Consider the following 21,248-nt stretch of genomic DNA (forward strand, 5'->3'; position numbering starts at 1 on the left):
GATATTTGATTTTATATGAGAAATGATAACTAATAACCACATGTTTGATCTTTTAGTGAGGAGGACACTAAAAAGTGGATTGGATGAAGAAGAACAGCAGGTATTGAGGCGGTATAACCAGGATTATTACAAATAGAATGACACTGGTTTTGCCATGACTACAGCAAACAGAACAACAGTTTTATAGCAAGGACTACTATTTATAGAACAATATCGACATAACCTGGTCTTGTAGATCTACATAGGTATAACCTGGACTACTACATAGGGACTTTTTTCTCCAATTTGTGATTTGATCACAGTGCTTATGGTGCCTATATGTGAAAGTGCACTGAACTTACCAAATATAACATTGAGTATATTTACTCAGACAAGGAAATGCTGTTGTGATTTTAAGGGACATCATTTGGTAGCCTTCTTGACAGCTTGGATCTGATTGGACACTACTGAATGTTAATAGATGTTAAGCCAATTGTGATTGGTGGATTTGCTGTCTCCTATGGCGATGTGATAAGGGGGTCAATTGACAGTTCTCTCAAAGCAGATTTTTTTATTGCCAGATCTGTTTAGTAGACACTAGAAATTAGAAAAACTATAATTAAACTAAATTAGTTTGAACTAAGAACTGAAAAACTTGATGAAGCAACAGTGGAAAATTTATCTCCTATTGTTTAACATTGGAAGAGATGATCTCGCATTTACGCCAAAGACTAGATTTTTATATGAAATTATGATGGAGGAGACTCAAAATTTGCAATATCTGTTATGTTACTTGATAATCAATATGTGAAGTCCTTTGAAAAGATGAGGGGTTGGAATAGGGGAGAAGTTCCCAACAGTGCAAGAAAAACAGAAGTGAAAAAGGGGTTTGCTTCAGTTTTCTGAACTCTGTACAGTGTTGTTGATATTGTATTGAAGGAAGTCAGATTATGTTATTATAATGCAGACACTTATAACACAGTTGTTCATGTTCATATATATATAAAGTATATAAATATTAATATACAGATATTTACCTGAAAGTTTTTTGCTGCAGATTCTCGGTGGTTTCACCTACTGAGTTAACTGAGACACAGAGCTGAGGAAAAACCTCGTATAGAGGTCGCCACTGGTCTACAGCTGATCATGACCCAGTTGGTACGCCAAGTTGCACTGGATATTTATTATATAATTATTATTATTATGTCTGTACTGATACATTTTTGTGATGATTCATAATCTCTACCATATTGATCCTTAATGCAGTAGATGAGGTATTGTTATTATTTAAATTTTTATAGACCATGATGGTGTAAAGCAGTTATTTAATTGTAATTCTGATACCATCGTCATTGTAAAGTATTGAAAATCTCACATTGCATCAAGCAATCTGATGTATTTAACAAAGTCCATGTTTTTGTTTATAAAGAATGTTTTGAACATCAAGAAGACTGTTTTTCATTGAATGAAAAAGATAAATAATGCAGAGGGCTTAATAATAGTCGCAAGGTTCAGAAAATGGGGTATTTATTATTGCAGCACAATAATCCTGTAACTGCAAAAGCAACTGTGCATTTATATTAATCAGGATAGCCCCAGCAAGTAAACCCAACTTAACTGTAACAATATGGAAGTTGAAAATGTCTTCTTCATCTTATTTCAAGGAGTAATACCTAATTATGAAAGTAAGGCCAATTTTTATTTTATGATGGATTCTCGCATAATCCCTGGCAATATTGTAAATAGTCAAGTTGCACCCTGTATTGTAAGTCAAAGTTCAAAACTGATGTCAATAAAGTGACACCAGAGAGTTCTAGTCGTACAGTCTGACAAAAAATTTGATGCAATTTGTGTGAAATTGTACTAATTGGACATTATTAGTCACATGCTAACCCACTTCTGACTTTCATCATCCATTTACAAAATAATTACGTCCTGGTTGAGAAAGGGATGGTGGAATTTCAACTACTTTATCTTAATAGTTTCACAGATATGGATTTCCATATACCCTCTGTACAATACCTTTCAGCAGTTTCTTGTCTTAAGCAGGCTTTGACAAAGTCGGTAGGATGTAATTGCTACAAAATAATTTATTTGTTGTAAAATTACTCCCTAATATTAACAGAGTCAAATGCAGGAGAAGACAAATTTAAGTTCTCTCAAACTGTTCCCAAATAAAATGTATTACATTGGCATTGAAACCATTCACCCTGAGTTTGACCTTGACCATCATCTTGACCTTGACCCAGATACAATAGTTAATACAGTGGTATTATCTTTCAGGTTGACCTTCAAACTGAAAGAGGCTGACATTTCTTTTATTCTGCTAGTTATTTTACCTGTTTCTTAACATGAAATTTAGAACTGTTCATGTACTGTCTTAACTTTTCGCTGTGGTTAAAAACATCTTCTAAAGATGGAGCCACAAAGGCATTCAAATAAAATTAGATTTTTTATTTCGAGACTCGGATCATTCGGCGGTTCTTGCCATCCAGAATGTTTATTTTGGTCAATGTTGATGGTAAGATTTATCAATTTTGTCACACCTTCTGCCGTCAATACCGATACATGCTTTTGTTTGCAGAATTATTCAAGACCAATATCGCGGTAGCTTAGCAAGTAACAATGCGTCAAGGGTTTTTTTCAGTATAGAGTGTCTTTAAGGAGTTACTACAGTTGCTTATTACGTAAAAGTGTTGCTGTAGCATTAATCATCTTTGTAGACTATTCAGTATTGTTAATAGTTCATAACTGGAGTGATATAACAGACGTTTTCTGTCAAATTCACATTTCAGAATATTTATTCTATCAGTTCTTGGTGGGTGTAACGGAATTAAATAAAGCTGCAGTAGAAATGGATTAATTAATCTGATACCATATCTCAGGCTTTCTTGACGAGACAAGATCTTGTTCAATATTATAGGCCTTTATTTCATTTCATTACATCATAATGCATTAATCATTATTTCCATGATTACGCTTCACCTGTGGCAGTAGTGACTATACAAAACCAGTATGCCTGTATGAAATGCCTTATTTATTAAACACATGGCGCTTTGCAATGTTGGCTCAACTCTTTTCACTATTAATTTTCACCAAGGGTGTCGTGTTTTGCCTTCATATTGCCAACTAAAGTATGACATCGGACTCTTTATGCTTAATATACACCACATATACAAGCTTGGTATCCTAATTGCAAAGGCACCGATATCAAGTGCCATAGCAATTATTTGGAGACACAATAATGCAAAAGAGGTGTCATTGTCGTTTTGACATTTTGGTGACACTGGCTTTGGCCAGTACTACAAGAGGACACTGTATTCACACTACTGACATGTCTTTTTGATATTGATAAGTTTTTGGCATTACATTTGTGCGCATTTCGCCTACTTCACATACATAAATGTACATTAATAAATTGTTTCGCATTTTAAACGTGTTTGTTTACTTTGTAATTTATATCTGTATATTTATTTGTTAATTTTTAGAATCACAACAAATGTGTCATGAATTCTCAGCTTGCATCAGGAGAGATTGCGTGGGCGAAGTTCTGCAGACGATATTCATCATGTTATTAAGACTGGACAAACGTTTTTAAAGTGTTTTTTTTTTCAAATTTATAATTTATAATGCAACAACAACAATATAATGCAACAACAATTTATAATGCAACAACAAGAACGCTGGCGTCAATACCATTTTTGTCAAATTTTTATTTTTCTCATTCTGGTATTTTCAAAGTGTGAACTCTTCTTAACACATTTTTCTTTTCAGTTCGGTTAAAATACTAGCATTTGGCCCATTTTGGCAGTTAATCTATTCGCTTTCCATCTATTCAGTTTTATTCTAATAATGGGTTTATTGATTTAATCATTACTTTATTTGCATTATGGCAGATTGGAGTAGTGTTTTAAGGTCGTTTTACATGGTTTTACATTGGGATTCCTATAATAAACAGATCAAAAATGGCAGTTGACCGTGAGCAGAGATGATGTCCGTACAGTTTTTAGATAATGTACTGTTGGTTGTTGGTGCTATTCTCATAAATGACTATCAATTTATTTGTATATATGCCAGATACACACACACACATACACTTAATTGCAACAGAGAAGATAATTTCTGTTCCCCTCCAGATGGCGCTATAGAACGGTTTGGTTTGTCAAACTAGGCAAAAACTGTTCAGATTGCAGCATGCAGTAGACCATATAAGGAAGAACCAGTGACCTACATTATGCCATTTTACTTTGGGGTATGTACGGGTCTGAAGCTTAATTTAATTAATTTAATCTAGTGTATTTTAAAACATGAAGGAAACAAAAGCTTCCTGTGCATTACTTTTTTAGTTCATTGTTAATCAAATTTTGTCTGCCAAATTATGGTAATTGATAAATAAAAAGGGTTGTTCTTCCTGCCTCCTACCTTGATGGATCATTTGAAACCTGAATCCTTGGAAGAGATGTCACTTCTTCAGTTCCGAGTGACCAGGGTGTGGATGCTAGGCGGACAAGATACTAAGTATGTGAATATTTCAGTTTTAACCGATTCAACGTACGAAACGTCTTAAGACAATGATTTTAGGTATTTGTCGTTAACTTCTCTTTAATGCATTTTAAAAATGGGTTCGACGCCTGCATGTTGAACACTGGGTTTTGCCATCCACCAGTATTTTCCCCACATGATATTTTATGTCCTCCATGCCTCCTTTATTTCATCACGTACCTCTTGACAGTGAAAATTGCAGTTGTGCCTCATGTTAACTACACAGAATTTTAAATTACATCGGTAGAATTAGTAGTGGGGGTAAAGTTGTACATGCGAAATAGTCAAGATGGGGGAAATTCTGTTGAATGGCTCTTTTAAAAATTGGGCTGTTTAAATTAGGAGAGGATTTTGAGTTTGTGTTATGTCATAATTATGGTACAGCAAAATAGTCATAATTTAACATTAAAGAACAGGATAAAGGTTTAGTAATATACTTCCATTTCTAATTCTGGTATGTTTTCACAAATAAAACCATAAAATGTAATATTTCGATCCAATTGAGACCTAGTTAATAGTTACACTGCTTCCTGCGTGACTGATTATGAAAGCAACCATTTTCAAGGCATAGGGGGCGAATTGCTAGCACCAATTTGCAAGTAATGCTTGAACTTAATTTTGTTATTTCTCATTTATGGCTAATGCCAATATCATGTTGTCTTATCAAAACGCTCTTTCCAAAGCAATTTTTCATGATTTTTTACCTCCAAATTTTTAAGCCTTTGTAAAAATATCAATACGCAGCACATTTAACACCGTATAGTCATTAATAACAAAACTTGTTTTATATCGTCAAAGAATAACCCCACCCCCCGGCCCCATTTCGATTTCTGAAAAAAAAAAACACACAGATATTCCCCTCTTTAAATTGGAATTTTGACTAGCTGAATCACAATTCTAAACTGTACCAAATATCAAAATACCAAATTTTTTCGGGTCCCGAACCCCACGACAAGGGGATCGACTTCCCAACCGCGGACCCCCCTTCAAAAATCGTGCATCCGCCTCAGCGCCCCTTAGGCCTTTAAACGTGTTTTACTATAATATTTTAAATCTCAGTTAGCCTCTGTAATGTTTGTAAAACTATTTGCGATATTCTTCAGCTAGACTGCAAATTGTTACTTTACGTTTATTTCAATGCAAATATAATGCTCAAAATACGGAAAACTTGTTTTTTTAGTCCAGGAAAACTCACAAAGCTCAATTTGACCTTTCTATCAAAAGACGAAGAAGACAACCTTGAAAACTCTGTTCACGTAAGTTTGCACATTTGTTGATTTGTTACTTTTTCGCGTCCTTTAAAATACTTTGAAGAAAAATAAATCGCACTGAAGTAGTCTTACGTTTTTGATCTTACAAATAATACGTAATCAATTCAATCCATTTTAAAAATAGTTAAATGCTTAGTTGTCAATATTCTATCGAAAGATTAAAAATTTTCAGATTTTTTATTTTCTAAATGGCGAGCATTTCACTCGTCACTCGGAACTTGGCATTTACAATATTTTCGCTCGCCCCTGGAAATAAATTTTTAATTTTGAAGGCAGGCAATCCGGGTTAGACCAAAGCAAAAAAATTGGGAAATTTCAGCAATTTTCTCTCTAGGTTTACTACGAAAACTACGATCTGGAAACCCCTTTTGGGTTTCCAAATTTCTATTATTCTATCGCCATGTGTGAAAGTCGCAAGCCTTAATCTCCATAGCGAGGTTACTTTAACTCGTATCTGCATCATCTTTTGAAGATTGGAAACTTGCTGTCTTGTTGACTGAAAAGTGTCATTTTTACAGACTGCAATCGATCATTTTGGTTGTGTATCGGAGTATATAAAGTTCACACATTTAAGACTCAATTTGCGAAAATTACATGTAGTTGAAAACTGATTTGGCTAACCCAAGTCTACCGGTTAAACTGTGCATAAAAAGAACGTAGATATATTAAACGATTTTTGTTATCTAAATTTGCTCATCTGGATTGTAATCTTAATATTACTGATTTTTTAAAAGTTAAGGTGAGTAGCATGTGCAATATTTTTTTTAATTATTTGTTAACTATGACTTGCATTCGTGACATTAATTTGTTGAACAGATCTCACTTTTGCATATAGTTGAAGGGAACAATATTACTATAATATTTTAAATCTCTGTTAGCCTCTGTGATGTTTGTAAAACTATTTGCGATATTCATCAGCTAGACAGCAAGTTGTGACTTTACGTTTATTTCAATGCAAATATAATGCTCAAAATACGGAAAACTTGTTTTTTTAGTCCAGGAAAACTCACAAAGCTCAATTTGACCTTTCTATCAAAAGACGAAGAAGACAACCTTGAAAACTCTGTTCACGTAAGTTTGCACATTTGTTGATTTGTTACTTTTTCGCGTCCTTTAAAATACTTTGAAGAAAAATAAATCGCACTGAAGTAGTCTTACGTTTTTGATCTTACAAATAATACGTAATCAATTCAATCCATTTTAAAAATAGTTAAATGCTTAGTTGTCAATATTCTATCGAAAGATTAAAAATTTTCAGATTTTTTATTTTCTAAATGGCGAGCATTTCACTCGTCACTCGGAACTTGGCATTTACAATATTTTCGCTCGCCCCTGGAAATAAATTTTTAATTTTGAAGGCAGGCAATCCGGGTTAGACCAAAGCAAAAAAATTGGGAAATTTCAGCAATTTTCTCTCTAGGTTTACTACGAAAACTACGATCTGGAAACCCCTTTTGGGTTTCCAAATTTCTATTATTCTATAGCCATTTAAGACTCAATTTGCGAAAATTACATGTAGTTGAAAACTTGTTGAGTGAAAAGTGTCATTTTTACAGACTGCAATCGATCATTTTGTTTGTGTAACGGAGTATATAAAGTTCACACATTTAAGACTCAATTTGCGAAAATTACATGTAGTTGAAAACTGATTTGGCTAACCCAAGTCTACCGGTTAAACTGTGCATAAAAAGAACGTAGATATATTAAACGATTTTTGTTATCTAAATTTGCTCATCTGGATTGTAATCTTAATATTACTGATTTTTTAAAAGTTAATGTGAGTAGTATATGCAATGTTTTTGTAATTATTTGTTAACTATGACTTGCATTCGTGACATTAATTTGTTGAACAGATCTCACTTTTGCATAAAGATGAAGGGAACAAAGTTTCCCTATATTCAAAACCTATATTCTGCTTTTTAACACTTCTATCTCAGCAGCATCTTCAGTATATCGGGCAGCAGATGCAGAAATGTTTATGTTCTTGTATGAGAACACTATTTATGTTCAGAAATTTACAAAAATTACAATTGTTTGGACTTTAAAACATAAATGCAAAGTGTTAAAAGTACCACCATGATATGTCCCTCCATTTTGTCTAAGTTTGATAATAACACACGTTGTAATTAAATTGCTAAAATGCATTTTTTCAATAATCAATGTCTCTAGGGGATTATTTCTTTCACATTCCCCTCTAGTAGAATATTTGAACGTATTGGTTGCTGTTAAATGTTAAATGTGATTTAACATGTAAAGACACAGTAAAAATTAAAAATTAAATTAAAATTGAGACAGTGGTGGATTTTTGTTCACATATATGTTTTAAAAATTGAATACAATTTTTTTATTATTTTATTTTATTTTTGGACACTTCAGCATGTGAAATGCACCTCTGTGTTGGGTTAGGATGTAAAGCGTTGTCTTCAGGGCAGATTCCACTAAAGACCAATCACGATTGTAGTGCTGTGAAAAAAATTAGTGATTTTTTTCCAATTTTTCCTGATATTTCTTGTGTGTTTTGCTAGGGTTAATTCTGGTGTCAATTAACAGGCAAATTAATATAAACTATGCTAATATTTTTTCAGGACCAGACACGGGTGTCGTGCAGTCGTGAGACCTCTGGCGGAGGGAGCTACTGACTGTGAGCGGTGCAGTGGTTTGTTTACAAACAAGAGGGGTCCACGTGATCAAGTACTGCCGGTAAGAAAAAAAGCTTTTCAACAGTAAATCTTTGTGCCATTGGGAGTTATGTCAATGTGTCTGCTGCCCATGGTCGTCAATGGGAAATTATTTGGTGGATTCTGTCCTGAATTCCTAGGGTGTGATGCATAGCGATGACATTCAATAGTATGCGTAATTACGATCCGCAAATGAAATGGGTTGTCTTTTCATGTGATTTTTAAGCAAAATAGTTCTAAATGTCTTCTGCATATTTGTTGAAAATTTCTAGACGCAGAGATATTCAGATGAGAAAGACATTATTACAATTTCGACTTAATCTGGCTTTCCTCGTATTTTTATATATTTATTATTATCATTATAATTATTATTTACCATTAACTTGGACGTCTGCATTCTAGGACTGCTCTCTAAGAATATTATTCATTCATTTTGGATCATGTTTAACATAAGACAACCTTGACTTATTTCCTGCTTGCCTATATTTTGGACAAGCCAACGCGTGCTTAAATCACTCTATCCCGTGTGATTTATCATTCATTGCTGAAAATTTAAGAGCCGTTCAGATTAAATAAAAAATTGCTAAAAATAATTTTCTCATTTCAGAAACCCACCGAGGTACAGTTCAACATGCGTCTGCTAGCAGCCTTACCTTTGGTTCACATTCAGGAACTCTACGCCTATTCAGGCATTTATTTTATGAGAATTGAATAAATATATTTGTCTGGGATTTCTTGTTATATTTTTACATGAAAAATTATGATATTGATAATAGTAATAGATAGAAAAGGAGTATGAAGGTATAAATATAATAACTGTTTTAGCAATTTCAAATTCAATCTACCTAATATAATCTGTAAATATTGCCCTTGGTATTGCTTTGACAATTTGCTTTGTTACATGAAAATATTTGAAAGTGAAATGGTTCAAAAGCTTTGCAAACGTACCTTGTATTAAAAACGATAGTATTTGAGTACTTAAAAATCTAAAGTCTGCTGCAAGGCTATAGGTGAACCAAAAGATTTTCTATAAACACAGTGTAATTACAAACCAGCTTTTTGAAGTTTAATTTTGTTTCTAAATTTTCCATGTCATGATATTTTCAGTGTACTTTAGAACAAATTTGCCCATCCTCCGGAATATCATTTTCTCACTTTTCATAATGTAGTTAATTGCTTTTTTATAGAAAGTTCTTTTGCTACCGCCAATTGGACTATCTAAATACTTGTATATATAATGCAATTACAAATCTGAATAAAATGATCAAGTGAAAAAAAGATTTTGCCGCTTTTTTGTAAATGACATTGACTGTTCCAGGAATTTAGACCTTTTATTTTGATGATATAGAACTGCTCAAATGCCCCCCGAGTCCTATTTTTTTTAATCATTTATTCGCATATATTTTACTTGGTCTATTCCAAATAATGTTCAAATTATTTCCAATTCCTTCATATATTTGTAAGCCAATTTTGAATTCCTAGTAGTCCTATGCAGTAAATGTTCTTACATTCTTTGTCTCACTTATCACCCCTAAAAATGTAATTGATTGGCCCCACCTGTCACCCCTCAAAACGTAATATACTCATCCCACCTGCCACCCCTTTAATTTAAATGGACTCTCCCCACCTGTCACCCCTCAAAAACAAAATGGACTCTTCCCACCTGTCACCCCTTAAAATTGAATGGACTCTTCCGACCTGTCACCCCTCGAAAACAATGGACTCTTCCGACCTGTCACCCCTTAAAATTGAATGGACTCTTCCCACCTGTCACCCCTAAAAATTGAATGGACTCGCCCCACCTGTCACCCCTCGAAAACAATGGACTCTTCCGACCTGTCACCCCTCGAAAACAATGGACTCTTCCGACCTGTCACCCCTTAAAATTGAATGGACTCGCCCCACCTGTCACCCCTTAAATTTGAATGGACTCTTCCGACCTGTCACCCCTTTAAATTGAATGGACTCGCCCCACCTGTCACCCCTCGAAGACAATGGACTCTTCCGACCTGTCACCCCTTAAAATTGAATGGACTCGCCCCACCTGTCACCCCTAAAATTTGAATGAACTCGCCCCACCTGTCACCCCTCGTAAACATAATGGACTATTCCCACCTGTCTCCCCTCAAAAAACGAATGGACTCACCCATGTGTTCTTAAAATTCAGTATATCAATACTACTACTTTCACTTCTGTATCTACAAGATTAAAAAAGGTAAACTTCCTCAAAAAGCGTATTTATTCAGGCAAAAACGATTGTCGTTCACAAATGTCAGAGTACAGTTACAAATGATAAAATAAAATTTTCTACTACAATGTAGATCATAATGAATAATACAGTAGTAAATAACATTAAATAATCGTACTTTCAACTTGCGATCTGGTGAAAATGCAACTTTACCTTTAAATTTGAAAGTTGTGATTTGTAAGCACTTTGAGATTATATTATGGCTTGTCATATTATATTATTTTCATATTCATATTATATTCTATTATTATATAATATTATATTATTATTTCATATTATAGTATATATGAAACTATGGCATAACATAAGAAAATTGAAGAGAAACTGACTGGTCAAGTGGAATCAAATTAAAGTTTTATCATAAAATCATATTTTATTATTTATATCGATCAATCCTTATGGCATAATTTGATAAGCAGCAAAGCTGTCAAATGTACAGACAAGAAGCAGAAAATAATGCACAAAATAGGATTCTGTCAATTCTAATGCAATAATACGTTATGCTTAACTGCATAGTCAACGTCAAATTTTAATTCAAATTTTAATGCACAACAGGTAATACTGATGAAAGTAAAAACATAAGGATTCAGGCCCATGAGAGTTCATGTTCATACTTAGAAAATGTCAGAATGAGAAAAATGAAAATTTCACAAAAAAATGCATAAATTCAATAAAAAATGATAATCCGATAGAGCTGGTTTCTAATTTGAGCTGTATGTCAATCCTAAGAATCATTCTTGTAAACAAGAGATAACTGTACTGAAATTGGCTTATTTCTATTTATTTTCAACGCCTTTTTTGCATAAAGCAATATAATCAATTTACTGTCATTTTTATATGATCAACTAAGAAAATTGTTGACATAGGAAATATATCAATAGAGCAATTTTAAATTTCCAGTTTGCTCCATTCTGAGATTCTGAACATAGATAATGATTGAATCTGACAAACTGCAATGATGTCTTTCCATTTTTGACACTTTATTACACAATATATGATAACAGGTTTACCATCATTTTAACAAACAATATGGTTAAGATACAGAGAATGTTAAAAGAACACTTTCACACGTCTCAATAATGAGACTGTACAGTTAACATGCCTAAGAATCAAATTTGATGAAAAACCACTTGTATACAAAAAAGCATAACTTCATCAAAACTTAACCGATCAAGCTGATTTTCAAACTCAACCTGTATTTTAGTAAGATTGATCACTCCAGTAATTTTCAAGGCCTATTAGTTTTCCTTGGAATGTGTTATTAGTGTTGCATATATGCTGAAAAAGCGAAAAACAGCACAACTTTTTAAAAAGGCCCGATCATGCTGATTTTCGAATCCGACCTGCGTTTTATGTATATTCATCAGTTCTGTATGTATCAAGCCTAAAGGTAAAACGGTTTTCCACTTATCGTGTAATCGGTGTTTCATATATGCTTAAAAATGTGAAGAAAAAAAACAGCATAACTGTTAAGGAAATGGCCCAATCATGCTGATTTTCGAACTTGACCTGCGTTTTATTAATATTCATCAGTTCTGTAAGTTTCTGTAGTAAAACGGTTTTCCACTTATCGTGTTTTCGGTGAAAGTGCACGGCGACAGCGACGGCGACGACAGTCGCAGGTGACGGCTATATGTACAGACACAGATGTGTCTGTACATAATAATTGATGTCTGATTTTTAGGAAAACAAAAAACGATCAATCTAAGTGCGCCATTTCAGTATGCAGAAAATTTAATACAAAGCGATCATTTTGAAAATCATGAACGACTGTCAACATGTAATTTTCGCATGTTCCAGTCCGTGTCCTGTTCCAAAATACGGAAGACTAGGGCAGCTTCTATCAGTCGTATGTACATTTTGCAGTATCTTGGCAAAGGAAATGGCAGTGTTCTGAAATATAAAAATAACACGCGTTAATGGCATAATTAAATATCCCAATGCCATTTATATTAGCTTAGGTAAAACGGTAATGGAAGAGGCATGCAGTTCAAAATCCAAAATTCTCCTATATTTCTCAAATTTCAATGAATGTTGTAAACCCATTTCTATTATACTACGAGAATGACATGGAAAACACGACCAATATTATTGGAAAGCTTTCTAAAAGCAAAGGTCAAACGAATACGAATAATTCCGTCAAGGAACAGAATATATTACTGAACTGCGTAAAGAGTTAATAGAAGGCAAATGACAATGCATAATTTAGTTTTCTCGTGAACAATTAACAGATCTAATCATGTTTGTGAGATTTCTGGAAGTTTGCCAATCGAAATTTTGAATCTTTGCTTTCTTTGCACTAAAGCCGAGAACAAATATACAGGGCGTAATTCTGGATGAAAATTTACATTTGCAAAGCATGGGAATCAGGAGCCACATAAAGACATGGCTTACATGATTATCCAAGTCTTAGCCAAATTCAGAATAATACACAAACAAAACTGAAAAGGTTACTTAAAAATCAGAAAATTTGTAGTGACTTTTCATATTCACTTAAAATTTACTCTGGTTCTCGGTTTTCAGTGATGACAGTAAGCACAAATAACACAGCATGGGAACGCAGGACTAATATTTAACCAAGCCTGTCTTTCTCAATCACTCCTTGCTCCCAAAATAAAACAAATCAGAACAACTTTAATAACGCTCCTCTGCACGTTTTAGGCATTTTTTTTACTTTAAAAATCCAAACCAAACGAAGTATTAAGGTTTACGTACACTTAGGTTGAATATCGAAATTAGCGTTTGGAGGAACAAAATGCTTAGTAATAACATTTTTAGATGATAATTCCGTAACTTTCTTAAATAAGTGACCAAACAGTAATAATGGACTTTAGAATAACAGATAATATAATAAATCCTATAATGTTATTTTTAAAAATCTATAGATTTTTTAAGAATTATGAATTGTTCACTATCTTTTTTAGCAAAATTGACAAAAGTTGAAGTCTAAATATTCATCGATTCCTTTCAGATTACTCATTACCTCCCGAAAATTGGGCTTTGCGGCAGCTCAAGTGATTTTCAAAATATGGAATGCAAAAGGCTATGATTAATGTCAGTCCTACAAAAACATATTAATGGACAAATGATATCTAAATGCCATTTCCGTTTTTGTTTTTCGGCACTACTGTTTTGTAATAGAAGTCCTAAACGGCGTATAAATGATCCCAATTCTGTGTATATTTTGTAGCCAACTATAGGAATAGTTTTCTTATCACATATGCAACAAAGATTTCCATTCTACTGCTGCAATATTAAATTAATTTTTATTGCGGGTGGCAATCTTTACCCCACCCCTTGGTTTAACTTTGTTTCAGAAAACAGATGTTTGATCCCCGCCCAGCACTGAAAACACCGAGAACCAGAGGAAGTTTATTCACAACCACAGTGTCAGATTAATAATTGTGAAAATCGTTACTGTATATGTGGAAAATTCGGCAGTAACGTGGGCACATTTTGCCATTACATATTGTTGGGATTTCTAAGGAGTTGTACGTTTTATTAACAGTGTCTTTAGTAGATTTAAATTTCTTCTTCTTTTTCGACTGAACACACGATAAATGTAATTTTACGTAACGGGGTTACCAGAAATCAACATAATTTAGAATAAATAAGAGTATATCTTCAAGTTTACAGCGAGGTGTCAAGTTGCAGATTTGCCCACACATATTTTCAGTGACAAATAGAAAACATTTCTTTTCTTGGAAATTAATATATGATAATTTTAAAACAATCACTTTATCATTTTATACAGACATTATTTATATTAAATAAGAAATTCAAATCTAACGTTTCTGGATTCGAAAAAGGACGGGTATCAAACCCGACACAAAAGTATACATAAATAACCCACATACCACTATGATCAGATAGAGGGCCATTCCGAGGTATTTTTTGTCATTAGGGAAGGTCATTTGACACTTCAAATGAAAATATTTTAAAAAGTAAAAAAGTTAGAAGGTCCATTTTTTTGTATGTTTATTCCTCTATATGTAAGTTATATTTAGGCAAAAAATAAGGTTTAAAAATTTATCATTACGAAAAAATTATAATAAATAGCGTCTCGGAAGGACTTGAAATGGACATGGAATTTTAACTTTCAACTTCAACACCAAAATTCTGTCTGTGGAGATATTATTTAAAGTCAAATCAAAATATGAATATTTGATTATTTCACTTTCTCAATATATAAACATTTTTTTTTTTTTTTTTGGAAAAAATATTAATTTGAAAATTTTACATATAAAAAAAATCAAGTAGGCGTCACGGAAGGACGCGTTTCGGAAGGACGTTCTGTCCATTGCTAAATAAAATGTAAAACATGGCTAATAATAATATTTTATGAATACATACCAGCATAAGTTTAATGAATAATATTAAAGGTAAACATGTCTTCCCATGATAATTTATTTCATCTTCAAACATGTTACTGTTTTTGCCTATGATATAAGTTCTCATCTGCTCTGATCATCTTTAAATAATATTGGGACATTTAAGAGAGAATATCTTACCAAATTTATTAATTATAAATATAATATATTGTCTAACTAATAATAACTTCAAAATTATTCAAATGAAATGTTTCTCAGTTTAAAAATGCTTCTATATATGATAATTGTGCATTTTAAGTTCAATATTATCTTGAAAGACATAAGGGTTTAGGGCTCATTAGTCACATGACCTGTTATTGTCCAATCAAAATGCCTCGTATGTCCTTCCACAGTGCTAGGTGTCATGTTTAATGCTTATATATTTGGATTAAATTTCTTATTGAAGTGGTTCTAAGCAAAAATGTTTTCGTATTTTGTTGGCCCATATCATGGTTGAGAATATGAAGTTATAAGTTTTTAGCTTTTGTAGTTACTGAGAAAAACTTAAAAAATAGGTACCAAAATCATCTCGGGAGGACAAATTGATATTAATTAATCCATTATTTTATAATCAAAATTTTTTTTAATCTAATGCACTTGACTAAATGTAAGAAGTAAGTTATATTTTATGTATTTAGCCTTTATTGTTTAAAATGATCACTATTATGAAAAATATATCAAAAATAAAAATGTCCATCCGTAACACTATTTTATAAGTTTTCCGGATAAAAGTGTCAATAAAATCATAATTAATCATCAAAACCTAAAATTCCTTTTGGATTCTGGTGTCTTATGGTGTCTGGTTTCAGAAATTATAAGTTTTGTAAGTAGGATTCTTTTTTTTTTTAATTTTGAGGTATGCAGACCAAATACCACGGAATGGCCCTAGAGCACTGTACTACAGTATGACATAGTAATATACAATTACCAAAAAGAGCAAACCAGCGACATGCAGGGTGGACGCCAAGTATGGATTAAATTACTGGGAGAAGTTTCATAAATAAAAAGCTCATTTTATTCGACTTTTAATTTGACATACGTTTGAAAGCAGAATGTTACAACCAAAAGCAAGCATAAAATTACTTACTAAATGTCGTCCCTGCAAATTAACGAGCAGACAAACGTTGGCATAGGAGGAAATCTTGGCATGGGTGTGGGGCTGCATGTGTCGAACACGAAACCCGTCTCTGAGTAGGACGCTTCTGGTATCTTCGTAAACGGTACTTAGAGTCACTGGAATTCGAGTAATAAATTCACATTCACGAAACAATGTCTGAAGATCTGATAAAGCAGTGCACGTTCATTACAGCAATTCGTATCAGCAGCCTTTGAGTTATAATTAACAAATCGCAATTAAGCTTTAAAATTATACATATATATATATTCATATTGAACCCTCGTGGAAAGTTAATTGTATTAGAAACAAAAGGGTGCCCGAAAAGCACTGACGGAAAGCTAAGAGAAAGTATACTTCACGTCAGTTAGATGTCCACATAGTCATTATGCCTAGAGTGCACCATATCGGGAAAATATCGTCAATGCAAAACATGGGTATGGGGCTGCATGTGTCGAACACGAAATGTGTCTCTGAGTAGGACGCTTCTGGTATCTTCAAAAACGGTACTTAGAGTCACTGGAATTAAAGGATATAATTCCCATTCATGAAACAATATCTAAACATCTGATGAAGCAGCACATGTTCACTGCAGCTACATGTATTCATGTCAGTATCCTTTGCGTTATAATTAAATCGCAATTAAAATTATACAAATATATATTCATATTGAACCCTCATGGAAAGCTAATGGTATCAAAAACAAAAGGGTGCCCAAAAGACCATGAGGGAAAGCTAAGAGAAAGTATACTTCACGCCAGTTAGATGTCCTCATCGTCATTATGCCTAGAGTGCACCATTTCAGGAAAATATCGTCAATGCAAAACCAAAAATCGACACAATACATTTTCTATCATCTTTACGTTACTTACGAGATACTGCTGCCGGTTTCAGTGCCACCTTTTCGGCCTACATGTGGCAGTAGCAATAATATGGCATGGGGCATCCTTCTTCTCCATCTTCTACTGACCTTGGTCCTAACTGAGCACCTCTCACCAAAACGCTCACCTGATTTACATAATAATGAAGAGGTCACGGACGCTTCGATTTGAATTATAGTTTATGAGAAGGCAAAATAAGTCTCCATCTCGAAAAGAGGATTAGGGGCTGATGAAGTCATAATGACACGCACACACACAACAAAAATAAATGAATAAAAATAAAAAATCATTTTCAAAGTTAACATACTTGATTTTGCTTGACTGGGCATGTTTATTAGCTTTCATAGGTCGAGTGGACGAATTGGGGCGGGATTGTGACAGAAAAGAGGATTTTCATTCAATCTTACGGTATGTATAGCGTAATCGTACGGTTATTGATATTTCTTTCTTTCTTTTTGAAACATAGATGGACACTTTTAAAGGAAAACGTTATTGAATTGTCTTGTGTGTTACATCCATAGATAATATTCCATAAGTAAAAACTCTACATGTACACAATTAATATTTTAACTGTCTTTGCACGAATAAAACACACATATTTAAACTGAGCAAAATAATTTAAAGAATTGGTATATATTTGTATTATATCAAGTTTTTCTTGTCTTGAAAATTCTGAAAGAAAATGTTTGGCGCGTTGTTTCATTAAATCACTTTTAAATACTGTTAATTGCATGTAACTAACTGAGCAATATTTATAAAGAAAATCTGCAATATGTTGTGTAAAAAAACAGTTCAAGTTATTATTAATTACCTAGGATATTTCATCGTAGACAACGATCGGCGGTCGTCAGCGCAAGGCGTCAGCGCACGGTGCACGGCGGAGGACTGCTTATTATTACGGTGGAAGTCACTTGCTCGCGGTAGGCGTTTATCTCCGGTCACTCCTTCCTCCATCCACTCTTGTTTCCTTCCGCAAAAACGATTCTGGTTTCTCAGAATCATTTTTGGAAAACACCACTAGTTTCTAGTTACCAGGTTCGTTTTTGAAAAACGACACCAGTTTCTGGTTGCCAGAATCGTTTTTGGAATACGAAACAAATTTTTAGTTGCCAGGTGCGTTTATAAAAAAAAAAAAAAAAAAAAAAGACAATAGACACTAACTTCGGTGCCCCAGACTATATCATAATATTATGACTATGTCAATTATAAAATTTACTACTGAGAAGACTTACAGGTACGTGTTTACAAAAATATAAAAAAGAAAACATAAATGATAGATGTGTAATGATAATACACTTATTTGTGCACTAAAATATTTGTTTTGATTACCTAAACAACAGTATAATCTAGTAGAAATAATATCATTAATGAAGCGAGTAAACCATGACAAAACAGCCTGACGAAAACTATTGCTATCAACTTGATTTAGTCCAGGTTATTATTTTCGATACCTAGAAATTGTTGCCAGTAACGATTTTTTTACTGATTCGCTTTATGGAATTATAAATTATAGCGATATAACCTAAAATATTCACACGACAATTGATTATACCTTTGTGACGTCATGAAGTAAGTCGATTGTCATGATGGTTTATGACGCCATCCACAGTTGCCATAAAGACATCTTCGTTGTTTTCTTGACGACAGCCAAGATGGCTATATTAAGTGTCGCATTCCGCGATAAAACGATGGATTTATTTACTTTTCTGTATAAACGTGTAAGTATTTTTGTAGCAAGAGTTAGAGCGCACCCTAAATATTCAAGCTGAGTAGAAAAATGCGTGAATGTTTTTTGTACAAAACAATTTCGCAACTGAAATGAGGTGTGTCATATGACCTCATACAAAACTCATGATTCCATTTGTTAACTGTTAAACTGACAGTGAATCAGAATTCGAATACATACCCGTGATTTGTTTTAACATTTAGCGTAATTAAATGGAATCATAGATGATATTGTATATATAAATATATGTGCATCACACATATAACTGAAGTAATATATGCATTCAAACCAGTTCATGTATTCCTGTCGTCCACCGGTCCGCTTATCTGCCATTGCGCATCTTTCTGTTTCGTTCATCAGGTTGTAAAGGGGCGTGCAACCCTGTATTTTGTTGGTAAAGTGCTGCCCATCATTCTAAGTTCTGGGCAGTACTATACCATTTACGGGCAGCAGAGCGGCTCTGAAGAGGTAAGATTACATTACATTACATGCCTTCATACGTGTATTATGAGTCCAAACTTATTTCAACTTTCATTTTTCCCTTTCTATTGTAAATATTGTATGATTGCATCTCTCTCTCTCTCTCTCTCTCTCTCTCTCTCTCTCTCTCTCTCTCTCTCTCTCTCTCAATGTTTTGTTATAAAAACAGTTTCGACTAATTAAGATATACATCTTTTTTTTAACGCAAACGATATATCTGATACACGTGTTATTTTTCAACCTTCTTCTAGCGTAAGGTCCGTAAGATTACTGGCGAACAGAGAAATAGTATTTTACTTGAAGACATCGGCCTGGGAGCACTAGGAGAGAGATATTACCACCACAAATCTCGTCTCTATGAATCAAGCCCCTTTTCTTTGACCTCGGAAACACCAAGTAGCGAGACCTCTCTATGGAGGACGTGGAGTCCATGTCAAGAGACATGGAAAACTTGGACGCCTTGCCGCGCTGGTGTTCTAGGTTCCCCATACGGATGCCTGATTAATATCCCCATGACCAGCCTACGGGGAGGGCCAGGTGGGGTATCGGTACTAGGGCGTGGTGCCTTTGGAGAAGTCATACTGCATCGCTATTATCCCGTCGACGGCGGGCTGTCCCAAGACGTCGCTGTGAAGTTTTTCTTCAGAGGCAGCTCCATGCAGATGGCACACGAAGCCAGCGTGCTGCTGTCCCTTAGTGAACTCCACTGTGTCCCCAAAGTGTACGGCCAGGTGGTAGGAAGCAATAGGCCCGGTCTTGTGATGTCGGCCGTACCGGGGATAACGCTGAGGAAATTCCTGAAGAAGTGGATCTCCAATCTTAGCTTTCAAAGGTATGAGCATTGATACCTTACTTTGATCATATTTATCTGCACCTATCATTATCATGTATCTGTTTTTCTTATTCTTTGTTATTTCCTACTTGTTATTTGTCCCCGTAAATAATTTATGCATGTATTTATCAATTTCTCTAATGGCAATTACCAAGTATCTTTTATATATGAATGTGGAAATTGGCTCCTCTCAGACTCTGTAATATCCGTTTATCATAGATGAATCTATCATTTAATCAAGTTATTTGCTTAATATCCACTTCATCGTATTTTTTCAAAAGGAGCGTGACCAGGGCGGATTTCATCCATATCTGCGTCCAGGTGGTGAGGGCCGTCCACTCGTGTCATGGCCGTGGCGTGCTCCACAACGATATCAAGTGCGACAACGTGATGGTTCAAGTTGTTCCACAGTACCCCCACCGGTACAGAGTAAGTCTTATCGATTTCGGTAATGCTACCCATGTAGGAAACTCCATCCCCTACTACATCGACTCTGACCGTGAGAACGAGGACAGATACTGCTGGCTGGCCCCAGAGGTGAGGAGAGGGGAGTTGCCATCTGTTTTCTCGGACATCTACAGCGTCGGGGTGTTGCTGGGAAAGATCATGCACACTTCTGCCCTCTACGCCGACCTGGGGTATCTCGTTGAAGGTTGCATGTGGGAAGAGCCCGAAAGCCGATTGCCGTTGAGTGAGACAGAGAGGAGGCTCGCTAACAAGATCGGGTTAATGAGGTTCAAAAGCGGGGTAAACAGACACGCTGACGAACGGGCAGACAGACATGCAAGGGGGGAGGTAGGGGCGCATTGACGGACGGGCGGACGGACGGATGGGTAAAGGACGATGGAGGACGGAGGTGGAGAGATGGAGGGAGGGAGAGAGAGAGACAGACGAATAGATTTATATTTGGGATTGGAGGGTGGAGGCGAGAGATGGAGGGAGAGGGAGAGGGAGATAGACGAATAGATTTAAAATTAGGGATGGAGGGTGGAGGAGAGGGATGGAGTGAGGGAGACAGACGAATAGATTTAAAATTAGGGATGGAGGGGGGGGGATAAAGTAGAATTAGATGGATGCCATGTGTCCAGATACTGCTGTGTCTCTAACGCCAACCCAAAATGGCGATT

At 34.6% G+C, this 21,248-nt stretch overlaps 3 protein-coding genes across 6 annotated transcripts in view; 2 read left to right on the top strand and 1 right to left on the bottom strand.

The window, feature by feature from the left end:
- The window catches only part of LOC106178464 (uncharacterized), an 85,010-nt gene extending 75,809 nt beyond the window's left edge, over nucleotides 1-9,201 (top strand). For all 4 annotated transcript variants that reach the window (XM_087012111.1, XM_087012114.1, XM_087012112.1 and 1 more), the window contains 5 exons: nucleotides 57-4,497; nucleotides 5,702-5,777; nucleotides 6,788-6,863; nucleotides 8,378-8,492; nucleotides 9,078-9,201. In XM_087012111.1, coding sequence (XP_086868237.1) covers nucleotides 57-136 — 80 coding nt within the window. In that variant the 3' untranslated portion in view covers nucleotides 137-4,497; nucleotides 5,702-5,777; nucleotides 6,788-6,863; nucleotides 8,378-8,492; nucleotides 9,078-9,201. The remainder of the gene's footprint in view (nucleotides 1-56; nucleotides 4,498-5,701; nucleotides 5,778-6,787; nucleotides 6,864-8,377; nucleotides 8,493-9,077) is intronic.
- Nucleotides 1-21,248, bottom strand: part of LOC147762345 (RNA helicase MOV-10-like) — a 156,082-nt gene that overhangs the window by 113,325 nt on the left and 21,509 nt on the right. The window lies entirely within an intron of this gene.
- On the top strand, nucleotides 19,060-21,006 carry LOC147762346 (uncharacterized). The gene is made up of 3 exons (XM_087012117.1): nucleotides 19,060-19,277; nucleotides 19,541-20,121; nucleotides 20,403-21,006. The coding sequence occupies exons 2-3, from the start codon at nucleotides 19,802-19,804 to the stop codon at nucleotides 20,929-20,931; spliced, it is 849 nt and encodes a 282-aa protein (XP_086868243.1). The 5' UTR covers nucleotides 19,060-19,277; nucleotides 19,541-19,801; the 3' UTR covers nucleotides 20,932-21,006.

This window comes from Lingula anatina, chromosome 4 (assembly GCF_051362555.1).
Source record: "Lingula anatina isolate TDL-2025a chromosome 4, LinAna3.0, whole genome shotgun sequence".
In the NCBI taxonomy this organism is placed as follows: Eukaryota; Metazoa; Brachiopoda; class Lingulata; order Lingulida; family Lingulidae; genus Lingula; species Lingula anatina.

Bases quoted from the DNA above. Each gene is read 5' to 3' on its own strand.
- LOC147762346 (XM_087012117.1), top strand. From the start codon at position 19,802: ATGACCAGCCTACGGGGAGGGCCAGGTGGGGTATCGGTACTAGGGCGT. The intron at 20,122-20,402 runs GTATGAGCATTG...TTTTTTCAAAAG, and splicing joins TCCAATCTTAGCTTTCAAAG to GAGCGTGACCAGGGCGGATT.